The sequence below is a fragment of the Octodon degus genome, unplaced genomic scaffold, assembly GCF_000260255.1.
Source record: "Octodon degus isolate 3935 unplaced genomic scaffold, OctDeg1.0 scaffold00079, whole genome shotgun sequence".
Lineage (NCBI taxonomy): Eukaryota > Metazoa > Chordata > Mammalia > Rodentia > Octodontidae > Octodon > Octodon degus.
The window spans coordinates 9,235,640-9,253,465 of NW_004524655.1; the positions used below are offsets into that span (position 1 = coordinate 9,235,640).

The window sequence follows — 17,826 nt, forward strand, 5'->3', positions numbered from 1 at the left end:
TTCTCTCTCCTTTTTTTTTTTTTTACCTAAAATACACTGTCTCACCCAACCCTTATGGATTTTAAAAGGTGTGACCCACCTTACTAAGATCTTTGGCAGTGACACTATCGTCATCCCGGCAGGGCAAGCGATGGACAAATGCTAACATCTGATACTTGGCTCTGATGAATTCTGCTTTAGTGGGACTGGTGGAAAACAAAAAAGAAAACAGTTCACTTGCAGTTCAGACACGACACTCCCCATTCTTTGGACTGTAAAAAGAAGAGGAAGTGACCCACATCCCCCGCTTGAGAATAAAATGAACAATGCTGAAATAAGTTTCAGCAGTGCTCAAGACCTTACATCTGAAAACATACTTTAGTCATTATAAATGGCTGGGACTGCAAAAATTTGCTTTTTATAGCATCTTCCTCCTCTGTGTAATTTTCTTAAGTGACTGCAACCTTGGGAGGAGGCAGCATTTAGTCTCATCTTATAGGTGAGGCATCAAGGAGACTGGTATCCAGAACCTAGGTTTCTGGTCTGACAGCCTCCTGTTTGAGTGCCTGAGTTTAAACCTGATTACATCTACAGCCTCCAAGCCTCAGTCTCTAACTGGAGAAATCATTTAACACCTGTCTGGAGGCCACGCAAAAGAAATGATGCCGCCTGCCTCAGGCTGAATTTCTACTAGCAAAGAGCACAGTGCACAGCTGGGGTAGCTACCTCCTGCATGGCCTTGTGGACGGAGGGTGATCAAAAATAGCTGCGCTCCTATTAGTGGAGTCCCATTTGTTACAAAGATATAGAAGTATTTATAAACATTCCACTCACTGTACTTTATCCTGTGGATTAGCTTTCCGTCTTCCACTCATAATAGAAGCAGGGTCCAGCAAAGAATGCTCCCATATAGAATTAGCACCATTGTTATACAAGGTTTCAACCATCTAAAACCAAGAGTATGGAATCCCATTTTAATTTCTTTCCATAAATAGTGACAGAATTAGAAAAAAAAAAAAAAAAAGCCCCATTACAAATACCAACATGTTTGGGATTTCACTCATTGTTTTCTGATTTTAGAATAAGAAATGAACTTGTATGCAAAATTCAGCTTCGGTGGGAAGCATAGTTAACCGTCTAAGTGGGTTTGATTGTTATATACTTACACACTGAAGACTAACTTAAACACTGGTTTGTTATATAATTACTTTTTTTTCTCCCCCTTCTTTTTGAAATAGGGTCTTGCTGTGTAGTTCAGGCTGGCCTTGAGCTCACTTGTTAGCCCAGGCTGGTCTTGAACTTGCAATGATCTTCCTGCCTTAGCCTCCTAAATGCTGGGATTACAGGTGTGCTGGGATTATAGGCATGTGCCACCACACCTGGCTATAATTATATATTGATTCAATCCCCAGTACTGTACAACAAGAAGAATAAAAACCTCATATTATTAAGTTAATATGTTTGCTTACATACTAACACTTGTTACACACTAAAGGAGCTCTTAGTCTTATTTGGGGCTCAATGTCATGTTGCTTCTATTTGGGGTACACATTGTTCAAGTTCTCTTGGAACTCAAGATTAAGTTTGTGTTTCACCTTCATTTGTCTTGAGCACACACTTCACTAAGTCTGTGGCAGCTAGATAGCATGTCCCTTAAACTTGTCTGAATGAACCAAGGGACCAAAAACAAATGGGTTTGGATTTCTGACATGAAAATATCTGAGATTATCAAAAGCAGATAGGCCCATTTGAACAGCCCAGCTCTGTGTGTATGTGTTACTGAACACTGAACCCAGAGCCTCTGCACTGAACTACATCCCCAACCCTTTTGATTTTTTGAGATCAGGGTCTAAGTTACTGAGTTGCCCAGGCTGGGTTTAAATTTGTGATCTTCCTGCCTTAGCTTTCCAGAGTGCTACAATTATAAACGTGAACCACCACCCCCACCTCTCTGGAGTTCAGATTTAAAATGAAATTGGGAGGTGTGGCTCATTGAAATTACTCACTTAGAAGATTCTAATAGCTCATTCTCATGTGAAATGGGGTGGGTACTACTGTGAGGTTTATCTGTGTTTATGAAGCCAGACTGTATTACAGAACCTGAACTAAGTCCAGAGATGAGTAGTTTACAATGCTAGGGCTGACCGTGAAGCAATAATTCCCTAAGCATGGATCATAAGCCACCAGTGGTACATAAGACATGTGTAGGAAATACTCAAATAATTATTTTAATGGTCATGTTATTTTAATGTATATAAGAAAACTAACTAGCATGAGATAATAATTGCTAATAAAAGTTTGCTTTTTTTTTTAAATGGGTAGAGTTAAAGAAAAATGTTAACAAATAACATAGATGAGTACAATAGTATTTGTTCCATGTTGGGAAGCATTGTGCTAAAATATCACAATTTTATTCGTTAAAACAATGAGCCATAAAGCATAAATTATAAACTGTGAGAATTCTTATTCTTTACCTGAAGAAGTGTTGGAGGCCATGGCGTATGTTTAAGATGCCTTACTTGAGAGATATGACGCCCTAGACTCCGATGGACACTGCAACACTCGTCACATATAAAAGTTCCCCTATTTACTGATGCCCAGGAAGGATCTGGAAAGAGAATGAAATCTCAGGGGCAAGGACAGCAGCTGGTTGCTCCACCATAGGATAGAAAAATGGTGACCGGGTTTGGTTTTTCAGAATCAGGACATTTTTGTTGCTTACTAAAACAATATACTGGGGTCGGGGAGATGGCTCAGTGGAATAAGCGCTTCCCTGGCAAGCGTAAGGGCCTGAGTTCAATCACTAGTTCCACAAAAAAAAAAAAAAAAAAAAAGATTGAAAACAATATACTAATGCTTATCACTGTATCAAGCTGGTAAAGGTCTATGATGACACTCCTACCTCAGCTGATGAAGTACAATGTTAACTGAGATGAATAACCCTAAATAAGCAGTTAGTTTCTCCTAAGCGCTATAGCCTTAGTGTGGATCTACCACCTTAGATGCTCTTTCATTCAATGTAAGAGAAGCAAACTGTGAGAACAGATGAATCATGTCAAATCCATATCCACAGCAGCAAGATAACCTAATTTTGGTAGTGAATTAGTCACACAGTAAATAAAGTAAATAAAATTATTTTCAAGTAAATGAAATTATTGCTGTCCTAATCACTGCAAATCAATGTCTGTATGTGTCATGCTTTAAATATGAAGTGTCCCCTAAAGAGGTAGGGTCTAGATAAGGGACCAGCCCATAAAAACTTGAATTTCATTAGTGCCCTAATACACTAGTGAGATCATAACTTGACATACTGAGGTGATGGGAACAGGAAGTTGGGCCTTGCTGAAGGGAGTGGGTCATCGAGGCTATGACTTTGGGGACTCTATCTGGTCCCCTGTCCCTTCTGCTCTGGCTCTTCCCTGTCTGCATCCTGGCTGCCATGAGGTGAGCTTTCCTCCATCCCACTGTTCCACCATGATATTTCTGCTTATGCATGGAGCTGACTGACCATGGACTGAAACCTCTGATAACATGACCAAGATAAACTTTTCCTCCTTCAAATTCATTATCTCAGGTATTTTGTCACAGCAACAGAAATTTGACTAACGTAATATTCTAACAGAAAGCTGTGAGAGACAGAACTATAAAATTGTTCAGCAGCTATAGTTTCAAGGGTAGAAAAATCTGGCTTCCTCTACTAGGAAATGGTCTATGATATCTATTAGTTGCTTTAAACAAATTACAGCAGAATTTAACTTTGTAAATGATATGAAAGAAAAGCTGCTTCACGGGGACAAAAATGTAAAATAGAAATGAGTAATATTTTTGGTGTGTGTATAACTCTTTTCCTGTGAAATCCTACAGAGATTCATTAGACATTCACTCAAACAAGGAATAACTGACACTTGGTAACCGGGATAGATCTGGGTAAGTAAACGAGCACTGAGAAGCCCCCCAAATGACAGATCTCTATTTCACGAGCCTCACAATGGGGTGATCACAGGTATTAGTCAAGCTGGTCTAAGGCTTGTATTTTTTAATTCTTCAATGTCCACAAAAACCTCTAAAATGGAAGTACATCATCTTTACCATTTTTAACAGTTTATCAAGCTTTTTAAGCCAGGTAATGAAAAGCTACAGGAGGCCAAAGACAAATCTTAAGAGCCAGAGAATGTGGCAGTAATGAGAATTGGCTCTACAGATAAGCAATCCATGGTTTCGAGCTGACTCTTCCACTTCTTAAACAAGGATCTTAGACAAGTGTTTCTGAGCATCCTCACCATGGGTCAAAGGGGAACAATAATACCTCTGAGGAGAGTAAGGATACATACTTTCAGGCAGTAAGTATCCAATAATGCTAGCTGTTATATCTTTTCTAAATATCATTGTATTATTTTCAAAAGTCCCCTAAAATTCATAATCACTTGAAAGATTTTTATTGGAAATACAGTACTTAAAACATTGAACATTTCACATGAATAGAATGCTACTATATTAGTATCTCACTGGAGTCTTCAGTAGATTGAACTTAAGAGTACAGTGTATTTAAAATGAACTAGATTAGGGGCTGGGGAGATGGCTCAGTGGAATAAGTACTTCCCTAGCAAGTGCAAGGGTCTGAGTTCAATCCCCGGTTCCGCAAAATAAAATAAAATAAAATGAACTAGATTCATTAAAAAAAAGTAAAATACTTAAGATAGGATCAAACGTAAATGTTTGCTATGAAATAAAACAAAAAAGTGTAACAGACATAGTGAAGTATAACTTTGCCAGTACTACTATGTCATTCTAAGGAACAAAGACAGGAAATATCAAGATGCAAGATCCTTACAAAGGTGCACAACAATATACCTTTCTGCTTTTATTACTATAAATGACCAAATAAAACAAGCTGTTTGGAAATACAGCTTTGGTTTTGGCTTTTAACATATCATGAAAAGGACTTACAGGACTGGAGAAATTGAACAGGAACAAGACAAGCAAGGGTTTAACACACATTAAGTGAGGTTCTCAATCACTTAGACATCATATGTTAGAATCTCACAGAAAGAATGTTAACAGCATAGAAAAATAAAAATTAAGTTTGAATAAGATTGGGTAAAATCCTTTCAGTTTAACAGGATGCTTTATGCCAGGGTTTCTTAGATTGATGGATACCACAAATGGATTTCAAAAATCTCTACCCCTCCCCACTCTACTTAACACAAATTTTGTGTGAAAGAGTTAAGTACATATGCATTTTCTGGGGAGAAGGTCTTACCATTCATCAGAATCTCAAAATGGTCCCTACCGGTATAGTAATGTGTTCATGAGGACTTGATAGAAAAGGCCGCATAAATTCCTAGCTGTTCAAATTCACAGAAAATGTAAAGGTAGCCTCATTATATTCAAAACAGGAAGGAAGTGACTCAAGTCTCTGTAGATGAGGCATTCAAGACAACCAAAATGATACACTGGAAGAAAAACAAATTCTGAAATGCATAAAACACTACAAAAGTGCTAGATAGCTGGGCCTGGTGGCATGGGCCTGTAATCCCAGGGTTTGGGAGGCTAAGGCAGGAAAACTGCTGCAAGTTCTAGGCTAGCCTGGGCTATGTAGCAAGACCCTATTTCAAAAAAGAAAAAAAAAAAAAAGATAATATTTAGGATGCCAAAAACAAAAAATTTAGGATGGCAAAGGAAAAGCAATCTGTCTTTGCTCCATACAATCCATTAACAAATAAAGTATATGTATCCTAAGAGGAAGTATGAAGGGAGAATGTGAATCAAACATCACAGACAAGTTCAGCTGAAAGTTGGCGGAGGAAAAAAAAAGAAGTGGAGCAATAATATTTTCAGAGAAAACAACAGTCTATATAATATTGTTTTATAAAATACTTCTTTTAAAGCTCCTCTATTCCCTTCCCTATTGTCAAAGGAAACTAAAGCACTACCTGCACTACCCGAGCCATGAAATAACCACATAAGGGTTATCACAGTACTATTTAAAATCAGTGTCTGCTTCCAAATGACAAGATGAAGAACTGAACAGTTGCAAAGCCACTGGTGTTCAATGACTCACGTAAGATCGTGTATTGGGCACTGTTCTCCCAAGAAAGCCATCTGGCATCTGAATTAGTTTAAACCCAAAGCTGTTAAGTTAGAAAACAGCATCTATGCTGAGACCTGTTAACTCAGTTCCAACTGCTAAAATAGATTTAATGTTTAAATCTGAACATTATGTACAGTAAGAATGGTTTTGGCCTTTTAATGTCGCTGTGTGCTTACACTGCCACTAACTCTGCTTTTGTTTGTTAAAACTGTAATTTAGAAACTAGCTTTAAGGCAATGTCAGGATTTGGGACTGAATAACATAATTTTAAGAAAAAAAAACTTATTAGAGAAGATCCTAACAATATCAATTTGATTTCCCTAATTATGAAAAATAGTACTCCCAATTATCCTTACTGAAAAAAATGAGGAAATCAAAGCTTGACCAAGTGAAGTCACCAGCCCAAGGTCACTGAGAGGTAACATCTAGTGTGAACCTAGGCCCTCTGGATCCCCAAACTTAAGACACACACTGATTCCTAAGTGCTGCATGCGTCTGCAACACCCCAACACGGAGATTCCTCTTCGCCCCCAGAAAGCAGCTGCTGGGATGTCGGGAGTGGGAAAGTCATTCACCAAGCACCCGCACCCTCTGGCAAGTCTCCAGGGGGAAAGCCGGGAGTGCAGCCCACCCAGGAAAGGTCCCCTAACGGGGCTGGGGTTCAGTGAAGGCTGACACCTGCAGCCTCTGGCAGCAGCTGCCGGTAGGACGCTAGCACTTTACTTCTGTAATTGGCCTTCCTGTGGGTTGCCCAAGCCCCTTCCTGTCTGGGGAGCGGCTCAGGCTCCGCCACCTCCCCGACTGGCCTGAGACGGAGTGCAGAGGGAACGAAATGGATGGGAGGGTGGCGGCCCCCTCCCCTTCTGGCTGTCAGGCCCGCGCCTGGTCTGGCCCCGATGCCGTCCCAGGGTCCCCCTTGCGGGAGCCCGTTCGCGAAGTGCGCAGCTCGGTCGCGAGAACCCGCCTGTCCCAAGGGGGCAGCCCCAGGACAGGGGTCCCGTCCAGGAGCAGAGGGGAGCGGGCCCGGCCAATGCAACTCACCCGGCCCGCTGCAGTCAGCGCACACGTCGCTGCTCCGGAGCCGCTTCGACATGGCTCCCGCCTTCACCTGCCGGGACCCAAGAGCCCCGGGAAAGCGAAGGCAGCGGTGGCGCTTCCGCTCTAACGGGTCCCCGCGGCAGAGCTGGCAGCAGAGCCTCTCCCCTCAGCGCCTCGAAGCCGCTGCGCAGCACGCACGCGCGGGGAGGTACCCTTCTGCGCCTGGCAGATCACGTGACCGGAAAGGGCAAGCTTCCCTGTCGCCATCTTAGGTAAGGGCAGGGCATCTTGACCAGTCTCTAAATCCTCTTGTTTTTAGGTCTCTTTTACTGAAAAAGAGCTACCTCATGCTAGAACTGATTAATACCAGGAGAAGTGGCAAAATCTGGCGCTCATAACTTGCCCGAGGCGAACAATGATTAAATGAAGTTCATTCATTTCTCTATCCAAAAATTGGTGATTGAGAGTGTATCGTGTTCCACACAGTGTTCCAGGCTCTGAAGAAACTGCAGTGAGCAAAGAAGACATTTCCAGTTCTTGTAGAATTTATAGCCTACTGAGCGTAGATCTATAATAAAACAAGTAAGATGAGGCTATAGGAGATGATTAAGTGCAGTTTCAACATTACCTTCAGAATGGAGATAATATATTGTTTATTAATTGTCTGGTTTGTTTTTATATGGTCTTTACGTGACAAGTATTACTTTTAAAAAAAGAAAATGAAAGAGAGGGAAACAAAAAGTGGAATAAGAATACGCAACAAATCTGTATCCAGCAAAGCTAAGTATTTACTCCTTGGCTATACAGATAGGTATAGAACCATGTGGTACCATGGAAAGTCTTCAAAAAATAGTTGTTCCTATTACTCTTGACATTACTTTTTTTTTTTTTTTTTAAGTCCATGATCTTTGTTTCTTTTTCTTCTTTTTTTTAATTCAGGGTTTTGCTATGTAGTATAGACTGGCCTTGAACTCACTATGTAGCCTAGGCTGGGCTCAAGACTCATAGCAGTCCTCCTATCTCAGCCTCTCAAGTACTAGGATTACAGGCCTGTAAGACCATGCCTGGTCACATGATTAGTATTTTCTAAATACTTCTTTTTATCATATGTTTGGAATTTGAGATAAAAATAGCTAAACTACAGTAATTTACAGGATGGCATGAAATAATAAAATGAGGTTAACCAGCCTGAAGGCAAGATGTGAGCTAAATATTGATGAGTATTTATTGTTTGTGTTACATGTAAACACAACTATCATCTCCACCCAAAAAATAATAATTACTTATTGTGGGTCAGATACTATTTTAGGTATTCAAGTGAACAAAACAAATATGGTTGCTGGCATTGTGGAGTTTTCAAATAATGAGATATGAGAACAAAAAAGAAAGAAGTTCAAGAAGGTTTCTGAGAGGGACCGTGGAGATAGCTCAGTAGAATAAGTGCTTGCCTGGCAAGCGCAAAGGCCTGAGTTTAATCCCCGGTTCCGCCAAAAAAAAAAAAAAAAGGAAGGTTCCAGAAAGAATGAGAAGAGCCCTCACTGGTGTCTGGTCCATCTATCCAGTGATGATAAATGTGCAAAGTGGGAATAAGTACCTAGTTTCCACACGTTCCACAGTTACAGCCTCTGTGTGCCATAGATAGACACAAAACTCTATCCTGTTTTGGTACAACTCCCAAATCTGCCTCCACTTCCACACATGTGGAAAATGGATTAGACCAGAATTCTTAGAACAGTTGTTGCAAGGCATCTGAAAAGCTGGATTTGTATGAGCGGAGAAGACAGGGAGAATGTTTTCAGGATGCACTGAATAACTTTGCCGATCTATGTTGTCTAGCTGCAGGCTGGTGAAGAAAAGCAGTCAAAGGGGGCATTGAGTTTCACACCCAAAGATGAGCTTTATTTTTGTAAACTATGCTCAAATCCAAGTATATTGGTCCTTTTAGGCATAAGTACAAATCCAAACGGCTAGCTTAAATGACACTCAAATTGAATAAACCACCACTACAAGTAGCTCTGAATCTTACCAGTTAGGAATTCAGATAGAGCAGTGGTTTTCAACTGGAGGAGATTTTTCTCTCTTGGGGCATCTGGCACTGTCTGGAGACTGGAAATGCTACTGGTATTGAGGACTGGGATAAGGATGTTGTTCAGCATTCTACAGAGCATCAGAGACCCCTCACACAAAGAATTACCCAGTTCCAGACGTTTTAAGGTTCAGAAGTCCTGATTCAGAACTGTTTCCCTTATTATGCAAATATCTGAAGCCACTTATCTAGGGTTTAAAGTTCCCATGATCCTGCCTACCTCCAGTCGTCTGAAGAATGGATTAGACCAGAATTCGTGATCAACGGGTTGCAGCTAGACGACACAGCTGACCAATCGTAGCAGGATCTGCCCTGGTCCAAAAGGCTACTAGGGAATCAGTAGCGGGAATGGTTTGGTCCAGATCCCTGTTGTCACCCCCCCACACACACTGCAGAGCCAATGGTAGAGGCTTGGTTGTGGCCTGAACCATTTGAGGTAGCTGGAGCAGGGAGATTGAGGTTGGTGATAGGCAGATCGAGCATTTCAAGTTGAGGGCATGGGGCCAAAGGACAGAACTTCGCTATATTTTATAGTTCTGTCTATGTTTTCCGTTGTGATGTTGAACGCGGATGGCACTGATTGGACCTTTGACCCATTCGTTGCTTGAGCTCTTCCTCCCCTCCGGGGGTGTGTAGTGGTTCGCTCTCCACACTTCCCTGTTTGGGGCAGTTGGGCCCGCAGAAGTCTGTTGGGGAGCTGTCAGCGCTGGCGCGAGAGCGAGCGCGTCCGGGCGCGGGGTGGGCGCGGCCGACCCGGTCCCCAAGCCGGCCCGCGACCCCACTCCTCGCGCGCCCACAAGCTGTCCCCTTTCCGGCCGCGAACCGAGCCGCTCGCTTGAGCGCCCGCTACCCTCGTGTTTTTTTTTTTTTTTTTCTCCTGCCGGCTGCGGAGACCCCGCCGGGGCTGAGGCTTCTGGGAGACGGGTGGCCAGGGCCAGCTGCGCTCTTAACCATGTCCTCGACCAGTGACGCCAGCAGCCACTTCCCTCTGCACGTCCTGGTCTGGAACAACGACTACCGGCAGCTGGAGAAAGTGCTGCGCGGCCAGGTGAGGTGCGGGCGGAGGGAGTCGCGGAGGTCCTTTCCTGTCCCTGAGCCCATTTTCAGGCCTCTACTCCGGGGCCCCAGTAAACCCCTTTCAGTGTGCGGACGTGGGACAGTAATGATAATAGGACGTACACTGAGTGCTTCCTGTATGTCAGGCCCTGCTCCGTGGGCTTTTTGTGCATCGTCCCTTTAACCTTCCCAATATACGAGGAAGCTGGTACTGTTATTCCACTTGACAGGGAAGGAAACTGAGGCTCTCAGTTGGCCGCTTGCCTTTGTGGGAGGCCTCCCGGGTAATTAATACTAAGATGGGAATTTTAATCCAGGCAGGCCAGGTCCAAGCGCCACTATCTCAAAGACCAACACATACCCCCATACTTCACCCACCGTTGTTGCGAAGAAGGGTTTAGTCGGTTTTAGAATCTGGATTCTAACTTCCCTGTGACCTTGGGTAAGACGTTTTGGTTCAGGGGCCCACATTAACTTACCCGTGAAATGAGGATGTTGGTAGTGATGTGGTAAAACCAGCACAGTATTTGACTGTATTGACAGATCTGGGTTAGAGCCTAGGAATCTGTATTTAACAAAGCTCCCCATGGAGGCTGATACGTGGTGAAATTTAAGAATCGCTGATGCGCAAAGCTCCTTAAAAAACCTTTCTGTCTTCCTGACGTGCTTTGAGTTTTTTGTCTTTTATTTATTACAATCCCTTTAAAGCAGGAAAATCATTCTCAGTTGGAGGCCTACCCCTCCATGTTCCCTTTGGCAATGTATGGAGACATTTTTCTGGTTGTTTTAAGTGGGGAGTGGGTGCCCCTGGCATCTAGTGGGTAGAGGCAAAGGATGCAGTTTGACATTCATTCTAAGATAGATGAGGCAGCCACCCACAGCAAAGATTTGGCTTCAAATGTCATAGTGTCTTGGTTGAAAAACCTCGCTTTAAAGGCATCCTGGCAATTCTAGGAAGTATTGGTAGCAAATAGGATAAGGTTTTGTAATTTATTACTATCTGGTGTAATTGTATGGGTGCCTTCATTCATTTTGTTCAGTGAGTTAAAGAATGCTTGTAAATAGCTCCAAATTGACTCTAATTGTCAATAAATGTCAGGGGAAACAGAGCATTGGTTCTTTTTGGTTGGCAAAACTTAAGGAAGGTCAGCATCACTGTGTTTGGACAGCTACTGCCAAGTGTGTGCTTGCAGCCTGCCACGTTTAAGTTGGTTGAGTATCAACCAAAAGTCAAAAATCTTTTTTTTTTTTTTTTTTTTTTTTTTTTTTAAAAAGGAATTTTTTTTTTTTTTCTTTTTTTTTTTTTTTTTTTGTATTTTGGGGAAGGGTCTACAGGGTGTTCAGGTCTCATTACTAGATTGGACTCATAGTGATCCGCCTATTTACAGCCTCCCAAGAGCTGGGATTACAGGCGCCAAAAGGAACTTCAGACAGAAAAGTTTTTAAAGTGTCATTCTTCTTAATTAGCTGGTATGTAATTGTTTAAGAGTTAAGGAAATATGAAACATGACCCAGACAAAATGATTCACCATTAGGTATTCCAGTATACCTGATGACTTAATCCTCTATTACTACATGGCTCAGAGGCATTCTCTACCATTTTACTCTTAGCTCTGTATTGGTAGGTCTCAGGTAGGACATTTTAAAAATCACTTCCTGTTTTGTAGAGTTCTTTTTTTTTTTTTTTTTTTTTTTTTTTGAGACAGGGTCTCCCTGTGCAGTTCAGGCTGGCCTTGAGCTCACTTTGTAGCCCACGCTGGTCTCAACTCACACATGATTCCCTGCCTCAGCCTCCTGAGTGCTGGGATTACAGGCGTGCGCTACCATGCCCTGTGTTTTTGTCTCTATTTGAGGCTATATTTCTCAGTGGTCTGGCTGACTAGCTTGTGCAATATTGAGAGAAAATACAAAGCCATAGAGTTAAAATCCCCTTTGAAATAACATTTCATCATTAAACTGTATTCTTTCTATCCTAATTTATGTAAACAGTGGACTTTCTATTCATTGGATGTAAAGAATTTAAATGTTTGATAAGTACAAACACTCTTGGTTTATAATCCAAAGTGTGATTTAGTTCTTTTTCTCCAAACTGAGATATAGGTATCCATTGAAAGCTCTTGGTGCTTTTTACCTTGAAAATTTTACAGACATTTGTGGTTAGAATTTGGGTATTAAAAACCTGCATCAGACTTTTCTGGCCCTTGACTGTCATGGAGTTTGAGACTTGAGGAAGTATACTGCTAAGTTTTTGGCTTTGATTTCCTTAGTTACTACTGTGGATCACTTCGTAGTACTGTATAACATTTACCTCTGAGAAGGAGACAGGGGATGTGTGCCCGTAGAAGATATCGGGGGAAGCTCTACTATTGTGTCCACATAATCTAACTTCACTCTTGAAATTTGGCCATTGAAGAAGCCCAGACCTGGCAGTTCTGTAGGACTGTTAAGTTGATGCTCTTCCGTCATCATCTTGAAATTCTTAACTATTTTTGAATATGGGGCACTTTGCATTTCCATTTTTTGCTGGGCCCTCTCAATTACGTAACTATTTCAGGGTCATGAAGTTAATATTTGAAATCATTAAAATATTAAACTATATTATAATACATAGCAGGAAACATTTTGTTTCTTCATGGGTGTCTAGATCCTCTATTCACTATCTCTGTGATAGTGAGGTTTAATGGCCAGCACTAATGTTGATTAAGTTGTGAGCTTGGAGCTGTGCTTACCGTTGCTGAATTGTTTCACCACTTGTGAAATTGGGGAGAGTGGCACTGGACATTTACTTTTATGAGGTACAGTGCTAATATGTTCTACATCGCAGTCTTAGTTCTCACACCTCTTTTCTGGGGAGGTCGCTGTTGGAGTTCCATCTTGTAGATGAGGAAATCAAGGTGAAAAGAAGTACTGTTGCATACTCATTTAGTGCCTGAGCTGTGATTTGAACCCAGAAAGTCAGGCTCCATCCTAATCTGTATTCTTCCTTCTTAGTTTCTTTGTGTGTGTGTGTGTGTGTGTGTGTGTGTGTGTGTGTGTATGTTTTGTTTAGACAGAGTCTTTATGTAATTCAGGCTGACCCTGAACTCACTACCATTTGTGACAATTCTTCCTCAGTCACCCAAGTGCTGAGGTAACAGACATGTGCCACCATACCTGGCCTCAAATATTATATTCTTTTCTTAAGATTTATGTATTTGATACAAGGTCTTGCTACATTAAATTTGTAGTGATACTCCTGTCTTAGCATCCCAGCACTGGGATTATAGGTGTGCACCACCATGCCTGGTTTTGGTGGCAGGCACGGCACACCCAGGGCTGACACAACATGCAGTGCCGGGGATTGAACCCGGGTCCTTGTGCTTGCCAGGCAGGTACTTAGGCCGCCAAGCCATCTCCCTGGCCAAATACTGTATTCTTGACCTCTCTACTATTATTTTGGTAAAAATGTCTACATTTCAGGATTGTGAAAAATACAGAAAGATAATGAACCTGAAAGCGCAGTTGCATAGTAAATGGAGCAATACCATGTAACAGTAACTTCTACTGTTTTTATTATGATCATCATTTATAAGTCTGGGGACTTAAGCTTTTATGTGTGTTCCTGTTTTTCATGAGGAACATATATTGGTTGCATAATGAAGAAAAAGATCACTGTAACCTCAGCAATAAAACTGACTGTTTCCCATACTGTTTTGTTTGCCAGTGATTTTCTGCTGTGTATTTTATTCCTTCCATCACATACGTGAGACTTGAAGCAGGCACACGGGTAGCTAAGAATTTAATTTTGTTCCAGGAACTGCTGCAGCACAAGAAGAATTGAATTTATCCAGACAAAGAGGATAAACACATGTTTCAGTCCCAGCCCCACAGTCCTTGCTAATAGCCAGCGCTGGTGTAACTGCCAACTAACTATGAGATTGTTTCAGGCCTCCAGCACTTAACCCAGGAGAAGCACTTGGTAAAGTGCCTCTTAACCCATCAGCTTTTTAATGTTCCGTGAGGCCTTGAAGTTAGTTGTTGAAGTTAAAACTATTTGTGTTCTGCTTATGTCATTTTGTTGGAGAGGTCTGTTAAAGTCCTTTGGCCTTCTTACTGATAATGGGGAAATTAATGAACATTTACAGGGACGAATGCAAAGATGAGTCCATGCATCTTAGACAGTACAGAGAAAACTGTGAGGCTGAGTAGGTGGAGGTGGCAGTTGAGCCCTGACTAGACCAGTGATGGCAAACCTTTTAGAGATTTTAGTGATACAAACAGCCTGCTTTGGCACACGTGCATAGGTTTGCCTCTTTTTAAAAGCCAGCACATCATCCAGACAAGAGGAGAACATTGTAGGGAGCAGCAGTATCCAGTTCCTGACAGGGGACAACCTTGGGATTCTACTGCATGCTGTGGCAGGCCAGTTGAGGCCACTGGGCACAAATTCAAGTTAATGCCCATTGGCTGAAAGCCAGTTATGAGCCATTCAAGATGATGCACTTAGAGGCTACTCTTAGGGTATTTCCTCTTGGCCATGGAACTTGGGATCACCTTGGGAAACTGGCCAATAGATAGATCCCTTTTTCCACTGACTTGAAGAAGGGGCACGGCTCTGGAGGGTCACAGTGGTCTGAAAGTGAAGAGGAGTAAGTGTGTTACTCTGTTGAGAAAAATGAGGGGTGTCTTAGCCTCCTGCTGGAGGCCCACTAGAGGTAACAGTGATTGTTTACAGAGCACTTAATGTGTGGTTCCTAAGGCTAGTGGGGAAGCTGGAAATGGGATCTGCACTGTTCAGCTCTGCAGCTTGCCCTCAGAGCTCAGAACCATGTACTGTCTGCAGAGGACAGCAGGCTGGTAAAAAGGCTTTTTGAACAAGAAAAATAGATGAGCTTAAGTTAGCAAGCAACAAGGGAGATGTGCAGAAATCTCACTCCTTAATGTCTTATACATTCATAGTTATGGTTAAGGGGAGGGTATTTTTAATTTGATACAGCCCATTGCTGAAGAAGCTTAAAGGAAAAACTTAAATGATTGACTTGAAAAGCAAATTGCAGTTAAGTTTTGAAAGCCTTGGGGTCTGAACTAATAGCATTAATTGATTATCCTAAGTCGAGCTATTAACTGTAATGAAATTTGAACCTTTAGAAAGAGTGACAGCTAATATGAAACTCCATATGTGGGTGTATGCTAATAAGAGCTAACTCTTCTTAATGCTTACTGTGGTGTCGAGCATTGTGCCAAGTTCAGGCCTTATACTTGTAGTGATTAACTGTAAATAAGGTTTTTCTTTTTCTTTTTTTTTATTTGTGGCACCGGGAATTGAACTCAGGCCCTTGTGCTTGCCAGGCAAGTGCTTATTCCACTGAGCCATCTCTCTGGCCCCCGTGGTTTTTGTTTTTTTTTTTTTCCTCACTTTATGAGCGAGCAAATTGAAGTTCAAGAGAAATTAAGCAACTTTTCAAACAATAAAGCAGTATATGGATAATTGTTTTATGTATTGCAAAAAATACATCTTTTTTCAACATCTTGAGACATGATTCACTCATTATATAATCAAAGTATACTAATGATTAACTTCTGTCAATATTTCCAACACCCCAAAAGGAATCCTGTATGCCTAACAGTCATTTCCCATTTCTCCCAAACCCTTCAGCTCCAAGCAACCACCAGTAACTTCCTTTGTAGATTTGTCTGCTCTGCATATTTCATACAAATAGAATCATATAATATGTGGCCTTTATGTCTGATTTCTTTCACTTAGTCTCATATTATGGCATGTATTAGTTCTTCATTGCTTTTTGTGGCTAATATCATTATACAGGTATACTATATTTTGTTTACCCATTTGACATTTGGTGGACATTTGGGTTTTTTCTACATTTCAATTTTTATGATAGTGCTGCTGTGCACTATTTGTTGATAAGATTTTACATGGTATATGTTTTCGTTTCTCTTGTGTATATGCCATGGAGAGGAATTAGTAGATTGTATGGTTATATTTAATATTTTGAGGAACAGTTGTTTCCTTAGTTCTGCACTGTTATATTCCCACCAGCAGTGCACAAGGGTTCCTGTTTCTCCACATCCTTGTCAACCCTTGTCTACTGTATCTGTTGGATTGTAACTATTCTAGGGGATGTGCAATGATATCTCCTGTTTTTTTTTTTTTTTTTTTTTTTGCAGAACTGGGGATTGAACTCAGACCCTTGCGCTTCTCAGGGAAGCGCTTATTCCACCTAGCCATCTCCCCGGCTGTTTTTTTTTTTTTTTTTTTTCGGAACCAGGGATTGAACTCAGGTCCTTTTGCTTGCCAGTCAAGTGCTTATTCCACTGAGCTATCTCCCCCGCCCCTCCTTTTGTTTTTAATTAGAAATTCCATAGTGATTTGTGATGTTATACATGTTTTCATGTTCCTTTTGTCAACTTGCATGCTTTGTTTGAAGAAATAACTATGCAAATTCTTTGCCCATTTTAAAATTGAGTTGACTTTTTATTCTTTTTTTTTTATTTTAGGAAAGGGTCTACATAGGGTCTCACTACTAGATTGGACTTGTAGTGATCTTCCTGTTTACAGCCTCCCAAGAGCTGGGATTACAGGCATGTGCCACCACATCCAATCTCAATTGGAGGTCTCAGTGTGAACCAGGGGCGGGGCCAGCACGGCAGGCCTGGGAATTGAACCCCTGGCCCCTGTGCCTGCTTGGAGGCACTTTAATCCATTGAGCTATTTGGTTGGCCCTTGACTTTTTATTCTTGAATTGCAGGATTCTTAATTTATTCTGGTTACTAGGCCCTAGTATGATATGCTAATACTTTTCAACCTTGCTGATATTTTGCTTTCTTTCTTTTTTTTTTTTTTTTTGGAGGAACCGGGAATTGAACTCAGGTCCTTATGCTTGCCAGGGAAGCACTTATTCCACTGAGCCATCTCCCCGGTCCCTATATTTTGCTTTCTTCATGGTATCATTTCAAACATGAAGTTTTTAATTTTAGTGAAGTCCAGCTTACCTGTATTTGCATTATTCCATTGTTTTAGCCAAGAAGAATGTGCCTAAACTGTTGTCATGAAGATGTACTTCCTGTGTTTTCTTCTGATAGTTTCTTTTTCTTTTTGGTATCAGGGAGCAAACTCAGGACCTTGTACTTGCTAGGCAAGTGCTTATACTGCTGAGCTATCTCCTTGACCCCCTCTCCTGACAGTTTTTATCATTTTGGCTTTTATATTTAGGCTTATGATCCATTTTGAGCTAATTTTCATGTATAATACATATGAAACTTCATTATTTTGCATATGAGTTTCCAGTTCAAGAACCATTTGTTGAAAGGACTATTTTTTGTCCAACTATGGCACCCTTGTTGAAAATTTATTATCCATAAATGTGTGGGGCTTTTTCAGGACTCGAGTTGTACTCCATTAACAAAATGACTCTCTTTATGCCAGTACAGCTGTTTTGATTGTTGTAGCTTTGAAATTTGGAAGTGTAAGTCCTTGATCTTTGCCTTGTGTTTTCTTTCTTTCTTTCTTTCTTTCTTTCTTTCTTTCTTTCTTTCTTTCTTTCTTTCTTTCATCATCTTCATCGTCTCCTCCTCCTCC

General features: G+C 41.3%; 2 protein-coding genes across 9 annotated transcripts in view; one reads left to right on the forward strand and one right to left on the reverse strand.

Moving 5' to 3' along the window:
• The window catches only part of Git2 (GIT ArfGAP 2), a 55,809-nt gene extending 48,491 nt beyond the window's left edge, over positions 1 to 7,318 (reverse strand). For 6 of the 7 annotated variants that reach the window (XM_004636301.2, XM_004636303.2, XM_023721000.1 and 3 more), the window contains exons 1-4: positions 7,112 to 7,318; positions 2,454 to 2,587; positions 814 to 926; positions 80 to 185 (exon numbers count right to left, since the gene is read on the reverse strand). In XM_004636301.2, coding sequence (XP_004636358.1) covers positions 80 to 185; positions 814 to 926; positions 2,454 to 2,587; positions 7,112 to 7,163 — 405 coding nt within the window. In that variant the 5' untranslated portion in view covers positions 7,164 to 7,318. The remainder of the gene's footprint in view (positions 1 to 79; positions 186 to 813; positions 927 to 2,453; positions 2,588 to 7,111) is intronic. The other variant, XM_023720999.1, reaches the window with a different exon arrangement.
• A 2,547-nt stretch (positions 7,319 to 9,865) lies between these two features.
• Positions 9,866 to 17,826, forward strand: part of Ankrd13a (ankyrin repeat domain 13A) — a 36,021-nt gene continuing 28,060 nt past the window's right edge. For both annotated transcript variants that reach the window (XM_023720957.1, XM_004636307.2), the window contains exon 1: positions 9,866 to 10,242. In XM_023720957.1, the coding sequence (XP_023576725.1) occupies positions 10,147 to 10,242 (96 nt within the window). In that variant the 5' untranslated portion in view covers positions 9,866 to 10,146. The remainder of the gene's footprint in view (positions 10,243 to 17,826) is intronic.